The sequence below is a fragment of the Sarcophilus harrisii genome, chromosome 3 (assembly GCF_902635505.1).
Source record: "Sarcophilus harrisii chromosome 3, mSarHar1.11, whole genome shotgun sequence".
Taxonomy (NCBI): Eukaryota; Metazoa; Chordata; class Mammalia; order Dasyuromorphia; family Dasyuridae; genus Sarcophilus; species Sarcophilus harrisii.
Window position 1 is genome coordinate 14,779,046 of NC_045428.1, and position 14,581 is coordinate 14,793,626.

The following is a 14,581-nucleotide window of genomic DNA, read 5'->3' on the forward strand; positions in this document are numbered from 1 at the left end:
CAGAGGCGCGTTCGGGGTCCGCGGGGCGTGCGAGCCATCCTGCGGTACGCGGCGGCTGCCCGCATTGCTTCGGAGCCGGCGAGGCAGCGAGGAGGCGCGCCGGCCCTCGGGCCGCCCAGCTCGCCCGCCACTGCACAGCTTCGAGCTTTCGGAAAGCCTCGGACCCAGCTGTCCAATCCAGCGAGGGCAATTCCCGGCCCTCCCCGCGTCCCAGCCCGGGGTGAACGAGTTCGGGGACGGGCTGTTTCCTTCCGTCCCTCGTCCTGCGCCAAGCCGAGACTCGTGGCGCCCGCACTTTGGGAGGCAGCTGGGAAAAGGGGAGCCCAAGCTGCCATTGAGAGCATCTCGAGAGAGGGAGGGAGGGAGGGAGGGAGGGAGGGAGGGCGAGAAGAAGGAGGGAGGGGAAAGAGGCAAACCTCGAATCGCTCAGCAGCCCGTGGCTGTTTTCTCCGATCCTAAGAAGGTTCCCGTGTGGACCCACACTCGGGCTGGGAACATCGCTTTATCGGGGGAGCGATGCAAGTCTCCATAGCATGTACAGAGCACAATCTGAAGAGTCGCAATGGTGAAGACAGACTTCTGAGCAAACAGAACCCCAGCGCCCCGAATGTAGTCAATGCGGCCCGGGCGAAATTCCGGACGGTCGCTATCATCGCTCGAAGTTTGGGAACGTTCACGCCTCAGCATCATATTTCTCTGAAAGAGTCAACTGCCAAGCAGACTGGCATGAAATATAGGTATGGCCGCAGCATTACTCGGTTCTGCTCTTTGCATGCATAGAATTAACGATGCAAAAGAGAAAGAAATAATACCCTGGTTTCCTTTTTTGAAAAAAAGAAGGGAAAGTGCTGACAGTTTTCTTTCTTTCTTTTTTAAAGACTAGAAGATTTTTAAAAGTAACGTCAGGATTTTTTTTTTTTAAGTGTGGCCTGTTTTTAATGTATTTTAAAGTGTCACAGACACCCAAGGAACCGTATAAATTCGAACACGCAGGAAATAACGGGACTGCTAGGACCCGGTGTTTAAATCAGAGTAGTTTTTCAACGGGAAAATATGTTTGTCCTATTTGGAGCTAGCATGAGGGGAATGAGAGATGCGGTAGTTACTATGACAATTGAACAGGATTTCTACTACCCAAAGTCGTTTCAGAGGTAGTTCTGTGGAGATGCTTATTTTTAGAAAACCTTAGGTAATAAATATTTTGCGTAGCTCTTCCAGAAGTTTTGTTAGGACAGTTTTATAAATCAAAGCAACTGTCCTTTAAAAAAAAAAAAAAAATCTGTACCACTGGGGATAAACCGTAGTGAAAGATGGGCAAAGCGCTAACCATGGTGCTGAAAACGATCAGGTTTCTTGAAGACCTTTAAAAACAAAAACATACACGAAGGCACTAACAAGACTGTTACTTCAGTATTATCCTGATGTTGCTCCTTAACAATAGATGATTTGATCTCCTAAGCATTTTATTACATAATTGTTTAACTTCTGTTCACTTGTTGGGGAGCTACTTTCTTCTTTTGACCCCTTCTGAACAATTTAATCAATATTTACTAAATATTTCCACTCTGTTTCTTTGATAGTGCACTTAAGGTTCTGAAAAAGCATACAGGGAGCAAAAGAAACTAGGAAAAAAACCTCTCTGTTTACTGTTTTCTCGGTACAAATGTATAAGTCGTGTGTTTGACCCTCACTTTTCAATTGAGCAGTCTCTCCTCTTACTAGCCTTGCTTTATGGTGAAAGGGATTTTTGATACAACCAAAATAATGAATGCAAACAGTCATGTCTTCTATGTGGTCTGTGAAAATGGAATCTGAAAACATTGTTATTCAACTTGCCCTTTAAAGAAGTTTCTTTGTGAAGAGTCCTTGAAACCTTAGGGTAAAGCAAACTGATCTTTAGAGGGTATGATTGATTGATTGATTGATTGAAGGCCTTATTTAAGGTCTCAGTTGAAGTTAACATGAATGTAATCTTTTCTAATTGCATATATAGCATGTACTAGACTAGCTCTAGGTAGCGATGTGAATGCCATTAACCATTGTGTCCATAACCTGCTGAAAATTAGACATGTGCCAAATCCCTGTCAATGGCAGTTCTATAAGTTATGTTGCAGTTATAAAACATTGAGATTTGCTGCTGTTGTGGCATAGATCCAGACTCCCTGCTTTATGAATGCAGCAAGGTACGTGTGGGACTGAAAACTGTTGGCACTAGGATGAAATGGCTAGTGAGATTTTCAATACCCTAAGCTTAAGGCAGGTATCTTAAACTTGCCCACGCATCTCCAATTTTATGAACGGGACCAAAGAGGATGATTTTTATTGACAGAAAATATATCTTCCTTCTTGTGAATGTTTCCTGGTTAATTGTGATTCGGTTTGTTGGGATCTGTTATTCTCTGGGGCTTCAATTGAGGTTTTATAAGTTCCATTGTCAATATATGATATTAGATTTGGTAGTAAATCTTTCTGTTTTCCCCACATTATATTATGCTTGCAAATTTGCTTGAAAAGCAATCATCAATTAATGCTAGAAAATTGCAACTCTTCCTTTTTCTGTCAGTTGGTCATCTGACAATTGATCCTTTGAGTCATTCATTGGTTATGTAGGCTCCCTGAAATGCCCTTCAGTATCACTATTATTCTTCCTTAGCAAGTACCATCCATGACCACTAACTCATGAGAGATAAGTTCAAATATATCCAAAAGGTCTACCTGGGATCATAGAACTCTGACTGGAAGGAGTCTCAGAGACCATCTTGTTTAACCCCTTTATTTTATAAGTAGAGGAAACCAAGACTCGGGGGTCACAATGCAGTTCAAAAGTGGCATTTGAACATATATCCTCTAACTCCAGAGCTGGCCCTCTTCCCTTCCACTACATCACATTGAAATTTGTCCTCTTCCTTTCACAAATTCTCCTCAAAAGCCATAGATTTAGGGCTGGAAGAGTGACTCATTTGCCACTAAAAGATCACAAGAGGGAGGTGATTATTTTGCAGTTTTATGAGGGATAGTGGAAAGGACACAGCTCATATTATCAATCACAGTTTGAAGAAGACAGATAAAAGAGAGATAGAATGAGAGAGAGAGAAAGAGACAGAGAGAGACAAAGACAGAGACAGAGAGGCAGACAAGAAGAGAGGGAGAGACAGAGATATAGAGAGACACAGAGACAGAAAAACAGTGTAAGAGAGAAATAAAGAGACAGAGACAGAGAGACAAAGAAAGAGAGTGACAGAAACAGAGAGAAGGGGAAGGGGGAGACAGGGGCACACCTCTGAGTCAAAATCCAGCATTCATTCCTAGCTTCTTCTTCAGTTGATTGGAACCAGATGCATTCTGAGTAATCTAAAAATCAATGATCTGAAGAGATATCTCTCAACACTTCTAGCTGAATAGGATAGGGACTTCCAGTGGGTAACAGAGTTGATGGGGACATGTCGGGGTCTCTGTGGCAGGGACATACATCTAATGCATTCTGTCTCAACTCTAGAAAGGATTTCCTTGTACAAGTTAGTATTCATGCCTGGATGGTAGGGTAAGGTAGAGATCCATATAGACGATGAGAATTTATCATTGCTTTTCTGGTTTCCCAGTCTTTCCACCAAAAATCCCATCCATAATCCTACGTGGAAGTAGTCTTGCCTTAATGCTAAAGCCTGCAGAAAGCATAATTTTCACTTAATAAATAATGTTCTCTACCTCTCTACTTATGGGTAAAGTAATGATTGAGTTGAAATAATTGTCATTATTTAATGACATCTATATCTTCTAAGATTCCTTGTCATCTTAGGTTAGAGAGGCGAAAAAGAGAAAGAAGAATGGTTTTGTAACAATGAGGAAACATGTAATTTCCATGCCTGGATTCAAATGAGTTTTTATTTCAAGGTTTTGTTTCAACTGTTTTGTCTTTAGTTTCAGATGTGTAATAATTATATTTGCATATATCTAACACTTTAAAGTGTGCAAAACACACTTTACAAATATTTCATTTGATGCTCACAGCAATCTTGTGAGGAAGGCATTATTATTTTCCTCATTTTGCAGATGAGGAAAATGAGGCAGTCAAAGGTTGGCATATTTGCTTAGGGTCACAGAACTGGTAGTTGCATGGAGGTTAGATTGGAACTCAAGTATTCCTGCCTTGAAACCCAGTACTCAATCATCAGTGCTACCTGGGTGCTTCCTGCATTGAACTTGGAACAGGGTTAATAGATTATGTGTCCACAGCTGGTTTACACTTCCAGGTTCTGCTTCTGCTTCCCCATCCCTCTGAAATTAAGGATTCATGCAGTATCTTGGTCGCCACCATCATATCTGGAGATGGTCACAATAAATATAATTATGTGGGAAGAACATGTATAATGCCCATCGACCTGTCTAATGCTGGAACTGTACTAAGGATGCTTTTAGGGAAGCTGGTAGCTGGTACAGTGGATAGAGCACTGGACTTGGAGTCAAGAAAACCTGAGTTTGAATCTAGTTTCAGAGATTTATTAATTCCGAGACCCTGAGTAATCATTTAACTTCCGTCTTGAGAAGGGTTGTTGTGAAAATGAAATGAGATAATATTTTTAAAGCACTTAGCACAATGTCTGGCACAGAGTAGGCACTTAATGAATGCTTCTTCCTTTCCTTTCTCCAATGAGCCTGAAAATGGTAAGGTCACATTCGAATACTTTTATGAAAATAGAAAAACTAATTGTTATCCATTTGTGTAATAGTCCTGACAATATTAAATAGGGATAGGGATACAACCTGAAATTTCATTGATATGTGGAACTCAATCTACCACTGCAGTTCATCTTCTTTTCTGAGACCTATAGTGTAAAAGAGATGCTGAGGATACTGAGCTGTGAAGTTCCTAGGGCCATAAAGTCAGTATACACACACACACACACACACACACACACACACACACACACGATAGAAAGGACTAAAACTCAAGTCTTCCTTGATTAAATGAGATATTTGTAAAAAACAAAATAGTGCAGTTATTAGCATATATTAGATACTATATAAATGTTAGTTGTTATTCCTGACTTCAAGGTCAGCTTTTATCTACTTCCATCCACACCAGAATTGTCAAACCCACAAATCCAGCTTGCATGTAGCCAGTAACTCTCCCTGTCTTTGGCCTGAACCAGATTACCAAATTTGGAAATATTTAACAAAATAAATAAAAATACAATGATAAATTTAATGTGTGATTTTGTAGGTCAACACCAGCTTGCATGGATCCTTACATATGATTTAGTGAAACAACTTCCGTTTGATATGAATACCACCCATGATTATTCCTTGAAATATTAAATATAATAGAAGACTTCTATTATAATACAAGACATAAATGTAATAGAAGAATACAGTTCAAATACTACCTTATATACTTATTAGTTTTGTGACTCTGGGCAATTCACTTGATCTCTTTTTAACTCAGTTTTCTCTTCTGTAAAGTAGTGATAATAATAGCACATATCTTTCAGGATTGTTGTGAAAATAAAATATGAGAATATTCCTTAATTTGTAATCTCTAGAAAGTTATATAAATGTTTATTGTTATTATTAATTATTATTATTATATAAAAGTAGAATAGATACTTGATCCAGGAGCATCTCTGTCCAAATTTCATTAAACAAGTTGAAAAGATAATAATAATGGTAATAATAATATATCAATTTTATTGTTAAATTAGAGGGTATCTCAGAAACCATTGAATCCAACCTATATCTGAGCAGATAGCCAGGGAAACATCTGGTACAGTGGCTTAAGAATCCAAGAACTTGCTTAAGAATCCAAGAACTCTTTAGTCCTTACTACTTAAGTGATCTTGGGCAATCAGGTCACTGAATCTCCTTGGTCTCCCCACTTGTAGGATGAAGTTGGATGAGATAAAATTGTTATAGATTCTGAGTTAGAATACTTGGGTTCAATTCTTTCCCAGTAGGAAGAGGGATTTCCCTACCCCATCAGTCCCCACTCTGGTCTATCCTCTGCTCTGCTACCAAAGTGATCTCCTAATGTCTGTCTCTGACCATGGCAACCCCCTATTCAATCAACTTCAGTGTTTCTCTTTTGACTCCAGAATTAAATATCAAATCCTCTACCTGGATTTTAAAACCATTTCTAACCTGACCCCATCCTATCTTTCCAGTTTTCTTATCACTTCCATTGTGATCCTCTTCATCTTCTTCCTCTCATAATTCTTCCCATTTCTTGATACAAAGAATTTTCACTCACTGCCCTCATGCCAGGAATGTTCTCCCTTCTTGTTTCCATTTCCTGACTTCCTTCACATCTCTGGTTAAAATCCCACTTTTTATAAGGAGCCTTTCCAAGTTCCTGTTATTGCTATTGCCTTCCCTGTGAAATGATTGCTAATTTATCCTATATATATCTTGTTTATGGATAGTGGGTTTTATGTTTTCTCTCTTTAGACTGTGTCCTTTTTAAGAGTAACTTAACAAAAACAGCTTACCTGTCTTATTATCCCCAGCACTTAGCACAGATTTGGGGACATAATAGATGCTTAATAAATGCTTTTATTTGCTTTGGGAGTTGATATTGGTGTGTGATATTAGGCAAGTCACTTAAACTTTTTTGGGCCTCAGTTTCCTTATCTATAACCAGATGACTCTTAAGCTTCCCCCACAGCCTTAACTCTGTGAAACAAACTTTTTACAATATTCATTATCAAATAGAATGCAGCTAGAAAGTTCAGCACTTGGGGATTCAATCTGAGAGTTGGAGCTTTCCAAATCTGATTATTAAAGTAGATTGAAGACAGAAGACCTGGAAGTCAAAGAGTATAAGGAACTAGGAGATTAAAGTCATGAAAAGGTGGGGGAGGCTGGAATGGGGAAGAAGACCAGGACTGTACTCATTGGGAAAGAAGTGACAGCAGTAAGGAACTGGACCTGATAGAGAATAGCATTTGCTGAGTGATTGTGGTGGTGGAGAGCCAAGACTACAATTACTCCTGCCCTTCTAGACAGATGGTAGAAGGAGTAGCCAGCTTTAGAGAAGATGCTGAGAGATGTATTATCTTTAGGAATGAGCTAGATTTCAGAAAGTATCAGTGAATGGAGGATTGCAATGGGATGAGATCTCAAGCAATCATAGGAAAATAGATCTAAAGTTAGAAGTAGAATCCATCTAGTTTGAGCTCCTCATTTTAGAGGCAAGGAAACTAGTGCATAGAGAAGTCAAGAGATTTGCTCATACTCATAAATATAGAGTAAGAAACAGAGGCAGAATTCTAACTGTGGTTCTCTGGCTCTTGAACAAGAAAAAAATCTTTCCAATTCACCATATTAGAGAAAAGTTCTTCTAGACCTTAGTGAAAAAGAGGGCCAAAGACCTCTCGGGTTAGGCCAGCATGGAATTTATTGTGAAGTTGGAGGAAGTTGGGTCATTTGGCTAAATCAGCCACCAAATAATCTCCTTCAGGAAACAGACCTGGATATCCTTTGTGGCATGGCTTTCTTTGTCAAGTATCCCATCAAGGAATGGAAAGAAAGGCCGTGTGTCTGTGTCTGTGTGTGTGTGTATGTGTGTGTGTGTGTGTGTGTGTGTGTGTGTGTGTGTGTGAGAGAGAGAGAGAGAGAGAGAGAGAGAGAGAGAGAGATTCTGGGCAGAGCAGGGAAAACGTGGTGGCCTGTAAGCTTATGAGTAGATCTTGGTTAAAAATCCTGAGTGGGAAATGGATCTCAGAGGTATTATTAATTTAACTGTTTTAACAACTTAAATTCCATGAAGGTAGAACCATTTTTAGAGTAAATAAACCCTATACTTGACCTTTACACAATCAAACCCAGTGCTGTCTCTGTGCCATAAAGCTCTCATATTATCTTTAAGATTATTAGTTTCATATGAAAATTCCAATTTCCAGGAAGATTAAAAAACACATATTACTAAAAGAAAATAATGTACATTTAAATCTGAGTGCCAGAAAAACTTATGTTTCTCTCTAATATTTAATTCAGGGAATTTTGTGCATGCTTAAAATAGAATGATTATTTTCTAAGAATTGTGGGTGTTTTTTGGTTTACTGTTAAAAAGTTGTCCCATTTTGTCTAGGGACAGTCAAAGCTCAGAACTGAGACTTTGGGTGTGATTCCATAAAGTCTTGATTATAAAAGGTGTCAGGATAAATGTGTCAGGCTGGTTGTTGGATAGCCTTACCTGATTATTTGGAAATATTAGGTTCTTATAATAGCTTCCCTATCTCTGTGTGTATATGTGTGTGTGTGTGTGTGTGTGTGTGTGTGTGTGTGTGATTAGACAAACTTTATAATGTGCCTAAACAGGCTATATCTGAATATATCTAGCTGGATATCATTTTAAAAATAGAAGTTCTTTACTATATTGATAATATGTATTTTTTAAAATCCTAAAGTGGAAAGGACTAAATATATATACATATATATGTAATACATACATATCTATGTAATATGAAATTTTAAGAAAAATTCTAAAATTAATAGCTTGGCTTTTGGAGGTAATATGAGGAATAGAAAGAATGATGAATTAGGAATCAGAAGATTCAAGATGAGAGGAGTACAGATTTGGAGCTGGAAAGGACCTTTGAGGTTAGTTAAGTCCAACTCTTCATTTTATAGTTGAGAAAAAAGACACCCTGAAAGCTTAATGGTTCCTCCAAAGTTACATGAGTAATAAGAGGCTAAGTCAGAATTTGAATCCAAGTATAATAGATGAGTGAGAACCTCTGAATCATAGTCTCTGCTAGTAATAATAATGTCTCTATGATCTTCTTCAAGCTACTATCGTATTTTAAGGTACTTTATAAATTGTAAAGGACTATGCAATTGTGATTTAGTATTAAATGTAAGAGACTCCCTGTACGTCCAATTTAGTTGAAAGGCAGATTTGGACTGATGCATACGTTTTATGGTTGACGACGTATAAGAGATATGCCTCGAAATCCTTGGGGATTTCTCTGAAGTATGAAATATTATTCTGAATCATCATCTTTGTATTTGATTCCAAAGACCTCTTTGTTTTCACGATGCTTCAGGGTACTACAATGTTTGATTTGTCAGGTCATGAGAAACCTTGGAGATTACGGTATCACATGCCTCCAGCCAGAAAGAACTTAGAGACTCTGGTTCAGCTTTCTCCTTTTACAGATGAGGACACTGAAGCTCAAGCAGGTTATTAAATGACTTGTTCAAAGTCTCAAAGATAGTAAAAGTCAAAGGCAGGATTTAAAGTCAGATCTCCTTCCTTTCACAGGTTCAGTCTATAGGGTATTGTAGAAATAGAAATGTGGTTTCAATTGATGATGATAACTCTGAGACATAGGAACCACCACTTTCCTCATTTTCAAAATGGGTACAAAAAGCTGACAGTACCTACCTCATGGGGTGCTATGAAGATCAACTTAACATATATATATGAATATATATATATATAGTAATATATACACATATGTGTATATGTGTACCACATAAGATATATGTATTATATGTACATGTGTGATATGTACATGTATACACACATATATAATAATTTTAAGGTACTAAGATGTAATGTGTATGCCATTCATTCTTTCTTATTCATTCATTTATTTGTGAGGCAATTGGAATTAAATGACTTTCCCAGGGTCACACAGCTTGTAAGTGTCTGAATCTGGATTTCTCCTGAGGACCTCCTTATTTTAGGGCCAATATTATATCCACTGCATCATATAACTGCCTCTATGTATGACATTTCCTCTTCCTCTTTCTTTTCTTTTTTCTTTCTCTTCCTTTCTCCTTTTCCTTCTTTCCTTTCTCTTGTTGTTGTTACTATTGTTGTTGCTGCTGCTGTTGTTGTACAAATGTTTCACATGATTTAAAGTGCTATAGAAATGCTAGATATTGATTTATTTGTTTTGTTTCTAGAACAAGGGAGACAGAAGCATAGAAAATGCATGTTCTCTTTAAGGGTCTTGTAATCTCATTGGAGGAAATGTCAGACAGTCACAAAAAGATAAATAATACAAGGTAGTATCTGCCAAATGCCAAATGAAATAATTATCAGGATTGGGTCAAGAGAGGATCAAGGTGCAGAAAGGCTTTGTGGGAAATGTAAAACGTGAGCTTGGCTTTGAGGTAGAAAAGGGGGGGTGTCAAAAAAGGGCAGCCATTGCATGCATTAGGTAAGAAAAGGCTCATCCTTGTAATGGTCATCTAGTATCTAGGGAATCAGGAATATAAAGGAATACAGTATCTATGTAGGAAGCTAGTGAAAAATAATATTATAATGATAAGTTTGAGACTAGAAAGTAGAAGGCCCTGAATATTAGACTAAAGACTTTTGAATTTTTATCCTACAGGCACTGAGAAAGCCATTGAATATATTAAAAGGGGATAGGCAGTTGGTGATGTGGAAAATGGGTTCAAAACAATGTTTTTATGAGTCTAATTCGATCTGAGTATGAAACCAACAGCGCAGTTTTGTAAGTGTCCAGAGGTATTCATTGTGCCTTCCCTGTTCTTTCAGGACCAAGCCTCCTCTCACTATGACCAGTTCCAGCTCTAGGGACATTTCACAGGATTCTTTTCAAAGCTCACATCTCATCCACAGTTCTGTGCCTCCCACGAATTTGGAGGCAGATTCTGAATTGAAGCCATTGAAAGAGATGATCGATTGTGTCAGCCCATTATGTAAAATGCACATGTGCCTGTGTGTGTGTGTGTGTGTGTGTGTGTGCAAAAGCAGGCCTCCTCATAATGAGGAAAAGTAGGAGGAAATAGGTGGGCTGGAGAGAAGAAGAACAGAAATGCTAGTTAGGTGGCTCTGTACCAAGCAAAAAAAAATTTTGATGCCCATCCAGATCAGAAAGCAGCTTGGATTATTAAAATGCCAAATTGATTTTTTAAAACGGCAATAATTCACATGCATATGAATCCTCCCTCTCCAGAACTCCCTCTTTCATTGTCTTCATGCCTTCAGACACTCATGAGTGTAATCTCCCCCTGGTATTATGAAGCTAAACGATGAAGCAAGAGAGATAATGGATCCTTCTGAACATTATTTGGTGATTTATTCTTGTATTGGTATTTCATTCATTCTTCTTTATTTATTCATTTCTTTATTTTTTCTTGGTCTTCTTATTGTTCTTGTTCTTATTTCTCCTTTCTTTTTCTTTTTGTTCTTGTTCTTGTTCTCCCCTTCCTTCTCCTTTTCCTCCTCCCTTTTCTCCTTTCCTTTCTCCTTCTTCTCCTCCTCTTCTTCCTCCCTCCCATTCCTCTTTCCTTCCCTCCTTCCTTCCTCCTAACTCTGCGATGCATCAGAGTCACAAGGCTGGCATCTATGTGATAGTGAGAAAATGGTAGGATGGGTGTCTTCCGGAAGTTGGTAGGCAACTGTCTTTCAGTTCCATTGCTTTGGAAGCATGTGATGGAAACCAGCCAAGAGATGCCAGCATGCATTTTTCCTTTGGTTGTAAACATTGGTTTGGTTGCTGTGGGTACAGGCAGTGAGCACTATTCATTCAGTGACCCCTCCTTAGCAAATACCTCTGTACTGTGGATGAGTCAGAGTGGCGGAGGTTGAAGCGGGGAGGAAGTGCTATGTGCTTTTAAATCTTACCCAAAGATTCTATACCATAAAAATGTTGAGAGGGAGGGGAGGGAGAATCCTGCACCAAATTAATCAGAAAAAAAAAACAATCCCCAAATTCCTCTTTCCTTAATATATACCAAGTAATATTATAATAGTTGCTAGCATCAGATATTGTTCATCTGCCTAAACCTGGTTTCCCGATCTTCCATGAGTCTTTTCTGGTCATGATTATTTTCATATAAAAGCTTCTGTAAGAATTCCTTCTTCATTTGCCTAAATGTTAGTTCTTCCCTTTTAGATCATCTTTGGTTTTTCCAGTACAGATCTTGTATATACCTAGATAGCTGCATGCTATCATAAGATTATAAATTTTTATTGGACAAGGGTGTTTTTTCTCCTTTTTTGTACCCCTAGCACTTAATATAGCTCCTGGCACATACTAAGTGCTTAATACTGTTGATATTCAATCATGTCTGCTTCTTCATTGACCCCGTTTGGAGTTTTCTTGGTAAATATATTAGCATGCTTTGAAATTTCTTTCTCCAGCTTATTTTATAGATGAGGAAACTGAGGCAAATAGAGTTAAGTGATATGCTTAGAGTCACACAGCTAGAAAGTGTCTGAGGTCGGATTTGTACTCGGGAAGATGAGTCTCCCTCTCTCCAAGCCCAACACTCTATCGTCTTTACCACCTAGTTATCCTTAAGTGCTTAATGAATGCTGCTTTGTAAAACTTTATATTATTAAATAGCAATTCATGTTTTCCTGTAAAGAATTTCAAATCTATTTAGATAAAAATCTGCTTGTGACAGACCAATGGGATCCTGAGAAGCAGGATTACTCAGAGAGTTATCAAGGAGTTACTTAGGTTAGAAAATGAAGACTGAATACATGGAGGGAGGTAGTATGGAGCAGTAGAAAGAGCCCAGATTTGGTATCAAAAGACTTGGCTTTGAATTCTAGCTTTGCCACTTGCTGCCTGTGTTCCATTAGGTGGGTTACTTAACTTGTCTAGAAGTCAGTTTTCTTATCTGTGAAATGAGAGAGTTGGAATAAATGATATCTGTAATGTCTATCTTTAAAGTTAGGATTTCCTCAATAAGGAAAGTCCAGGAATATATACCAAGAGAGTTCTCAGGCATGGCTCTTTCTTTGCCTGTCCTTATCCATCTATAGCTCTATAAGTTTTTTGCAACTGTTTTGGCGCTGGAGTGTGGGCTTTAGGAAATTTCAAAGAGCTATAGTTTCCATGAATAGGGTATGCATGGTCTCTCTCACTAAATGACCTCAAGGATCATGACTCTGGAGAGACCTAGGGAAAGTAATTTATAACTTAGGCTTGGCTCATGTTTCAGGTATCTCCAAACTGAAAATTGTTCGATATACAGGGTGGATCAGTTATGGGACAGCTATTTATTTCCTTTACTACAAAATAAAAGCCTATAATAACACAAAAGATTCTCTAAAATATGATAAACTAAACAAACTAAACTCTAACTCATATATTAAACTGGGAACTTGATTCTTAATATTAAAATATGGAGTATTTGGTGGGACAGTTAAATAGGCAGTTCATCTTCAGCTTGGCTCTGCTCTGTTCAAAGTCTCTCATAGTCTATGTCTCTTGAAAACAGACAGAGCTTGGGATTGTCTTCTTGTGCTCATTTTCTCTTCTGAGAAGTATGCCAACATGATAACCAATGCAACTGAAGGACCCAGGAACTCCTGAATTTCTTTTTTTTCTTTTTAAAGCTTTTTATTTCCAAAACATATGCTCAGACAAATTTTCAACATTGACCCTTGCCTAGCCTTGTGTTGAAAATTTTCCCCTCCTTCTCCAAACCCCTTCCCCTAGATGACAAGCAATCCAATATATGTTATGCATGTTAAAATATATGTTAAATCCAATATGTAAACATATTTATACAATTCTCTTGCTGCACAAGAAAAATCAGATCAAAAAGGAAAGAAAATGAGTAAGAAAAGAAAATGCAAGCAAACAACAATAAAAAAGTGAGAATGCTATGTTGTGATCCACATTCACTTCCCACAGTGCTCTCTTTGGGTGTAGATGGCTCTCTTCATCACAAGATCATTGGAACTGGCATTCCTTCATCTCATTGTTGGAAAGAGTCACATTCATCAGAATTGATCGTCGTATAATATTGATGATACTGTGTATAATGATCTCCAGGTTCTGCTCATTTTACTCATCATCAGTTCATGGCAGTCTCTCCAGCCTCTCTAAAATCCTCCTGCTGGTCATTTCTTACAGTACAATAATATTCCATAACATTCATATACCACAATTTATTCAGCCATTCTCCAATTGATGGGCATCCTCTCAGTTTCCAGTTTCCTGCCACTACAAAAAGGGCTGCCACAAATAATTTTGCACTTGTGGGTCCCTTTCCCTTCTTTAAGATCTCTTTGGGATATAAGCCCAGTAGAAACACTTCTGGATCAAAGGGTATCCACAGTTTGATAACTTTTTGAGCATAGGAACTCCTAAATTTCTGACAGTCACTCTCTCAAAGTTCATCTCTCATATTCACTATTTGGTCACCTCTGCTCAGAGAAAGAAAACTGAAGCAGAAGTGGTAGCCAGGTTTAGGCTTGCTCAGGCAGTACCATATAGAGCAGTTACTGTGGACAGGAGGGTTGGAGGAAGACCTAGAAACTGAGTTACACATTTAAAAAAAAAACTAAGAGAATGAGAGCAGTTTTCTTTTCAATCCAATGAGTGGGCACTCCTCTTATTTAAAAGAACAATTTCTTTTGGTGTATTTTCCTATCTGTGCTGATGTCGTGTGGACCGAGAGACAAGTAATTCCTTTCAGAATTGCCAAGTCCTTCACACTGAGCCAGCACGAATGATCCACTGGAAATTATCTAAGATTTAGCATATTAAGGGGCTTACTCTCCCTTATACTCTTCTGATCCTAGTTCAATATTTGGTATTCTCAGAAAATCAACTATTTGAAACATTTTCCCAATTCACTAAAT

At 38.3% G+C, this 14,581-nt stretch overlaps 1 protein-coding gene across 1 annotated transcript in view; it reads left to right on the forward strand.

Annotated features, from left to right (window-relative positions):
• Positions 1–390: 390 nt before the first annotated feature.
• KCNAB1 (potassium voltage-gated channel subfamily A member regulatory beta subunit 1) overlaps positions 391–14,581 on the forward strand; it is a 315,195-nt gene continuing 301,004 nt past the window's right edge. Inside the window, exon 1 of the mRNA XM_003766209.2 lies at positions 391–737. Within this exon, the coding sequence (XP_003766257.1) occupies positions 517–737 (221 nt within the window). The 5' untranslated portion in view covers positions 391–516. The remainder of the gene's footprint in view (positions 738–14,581) is intronic.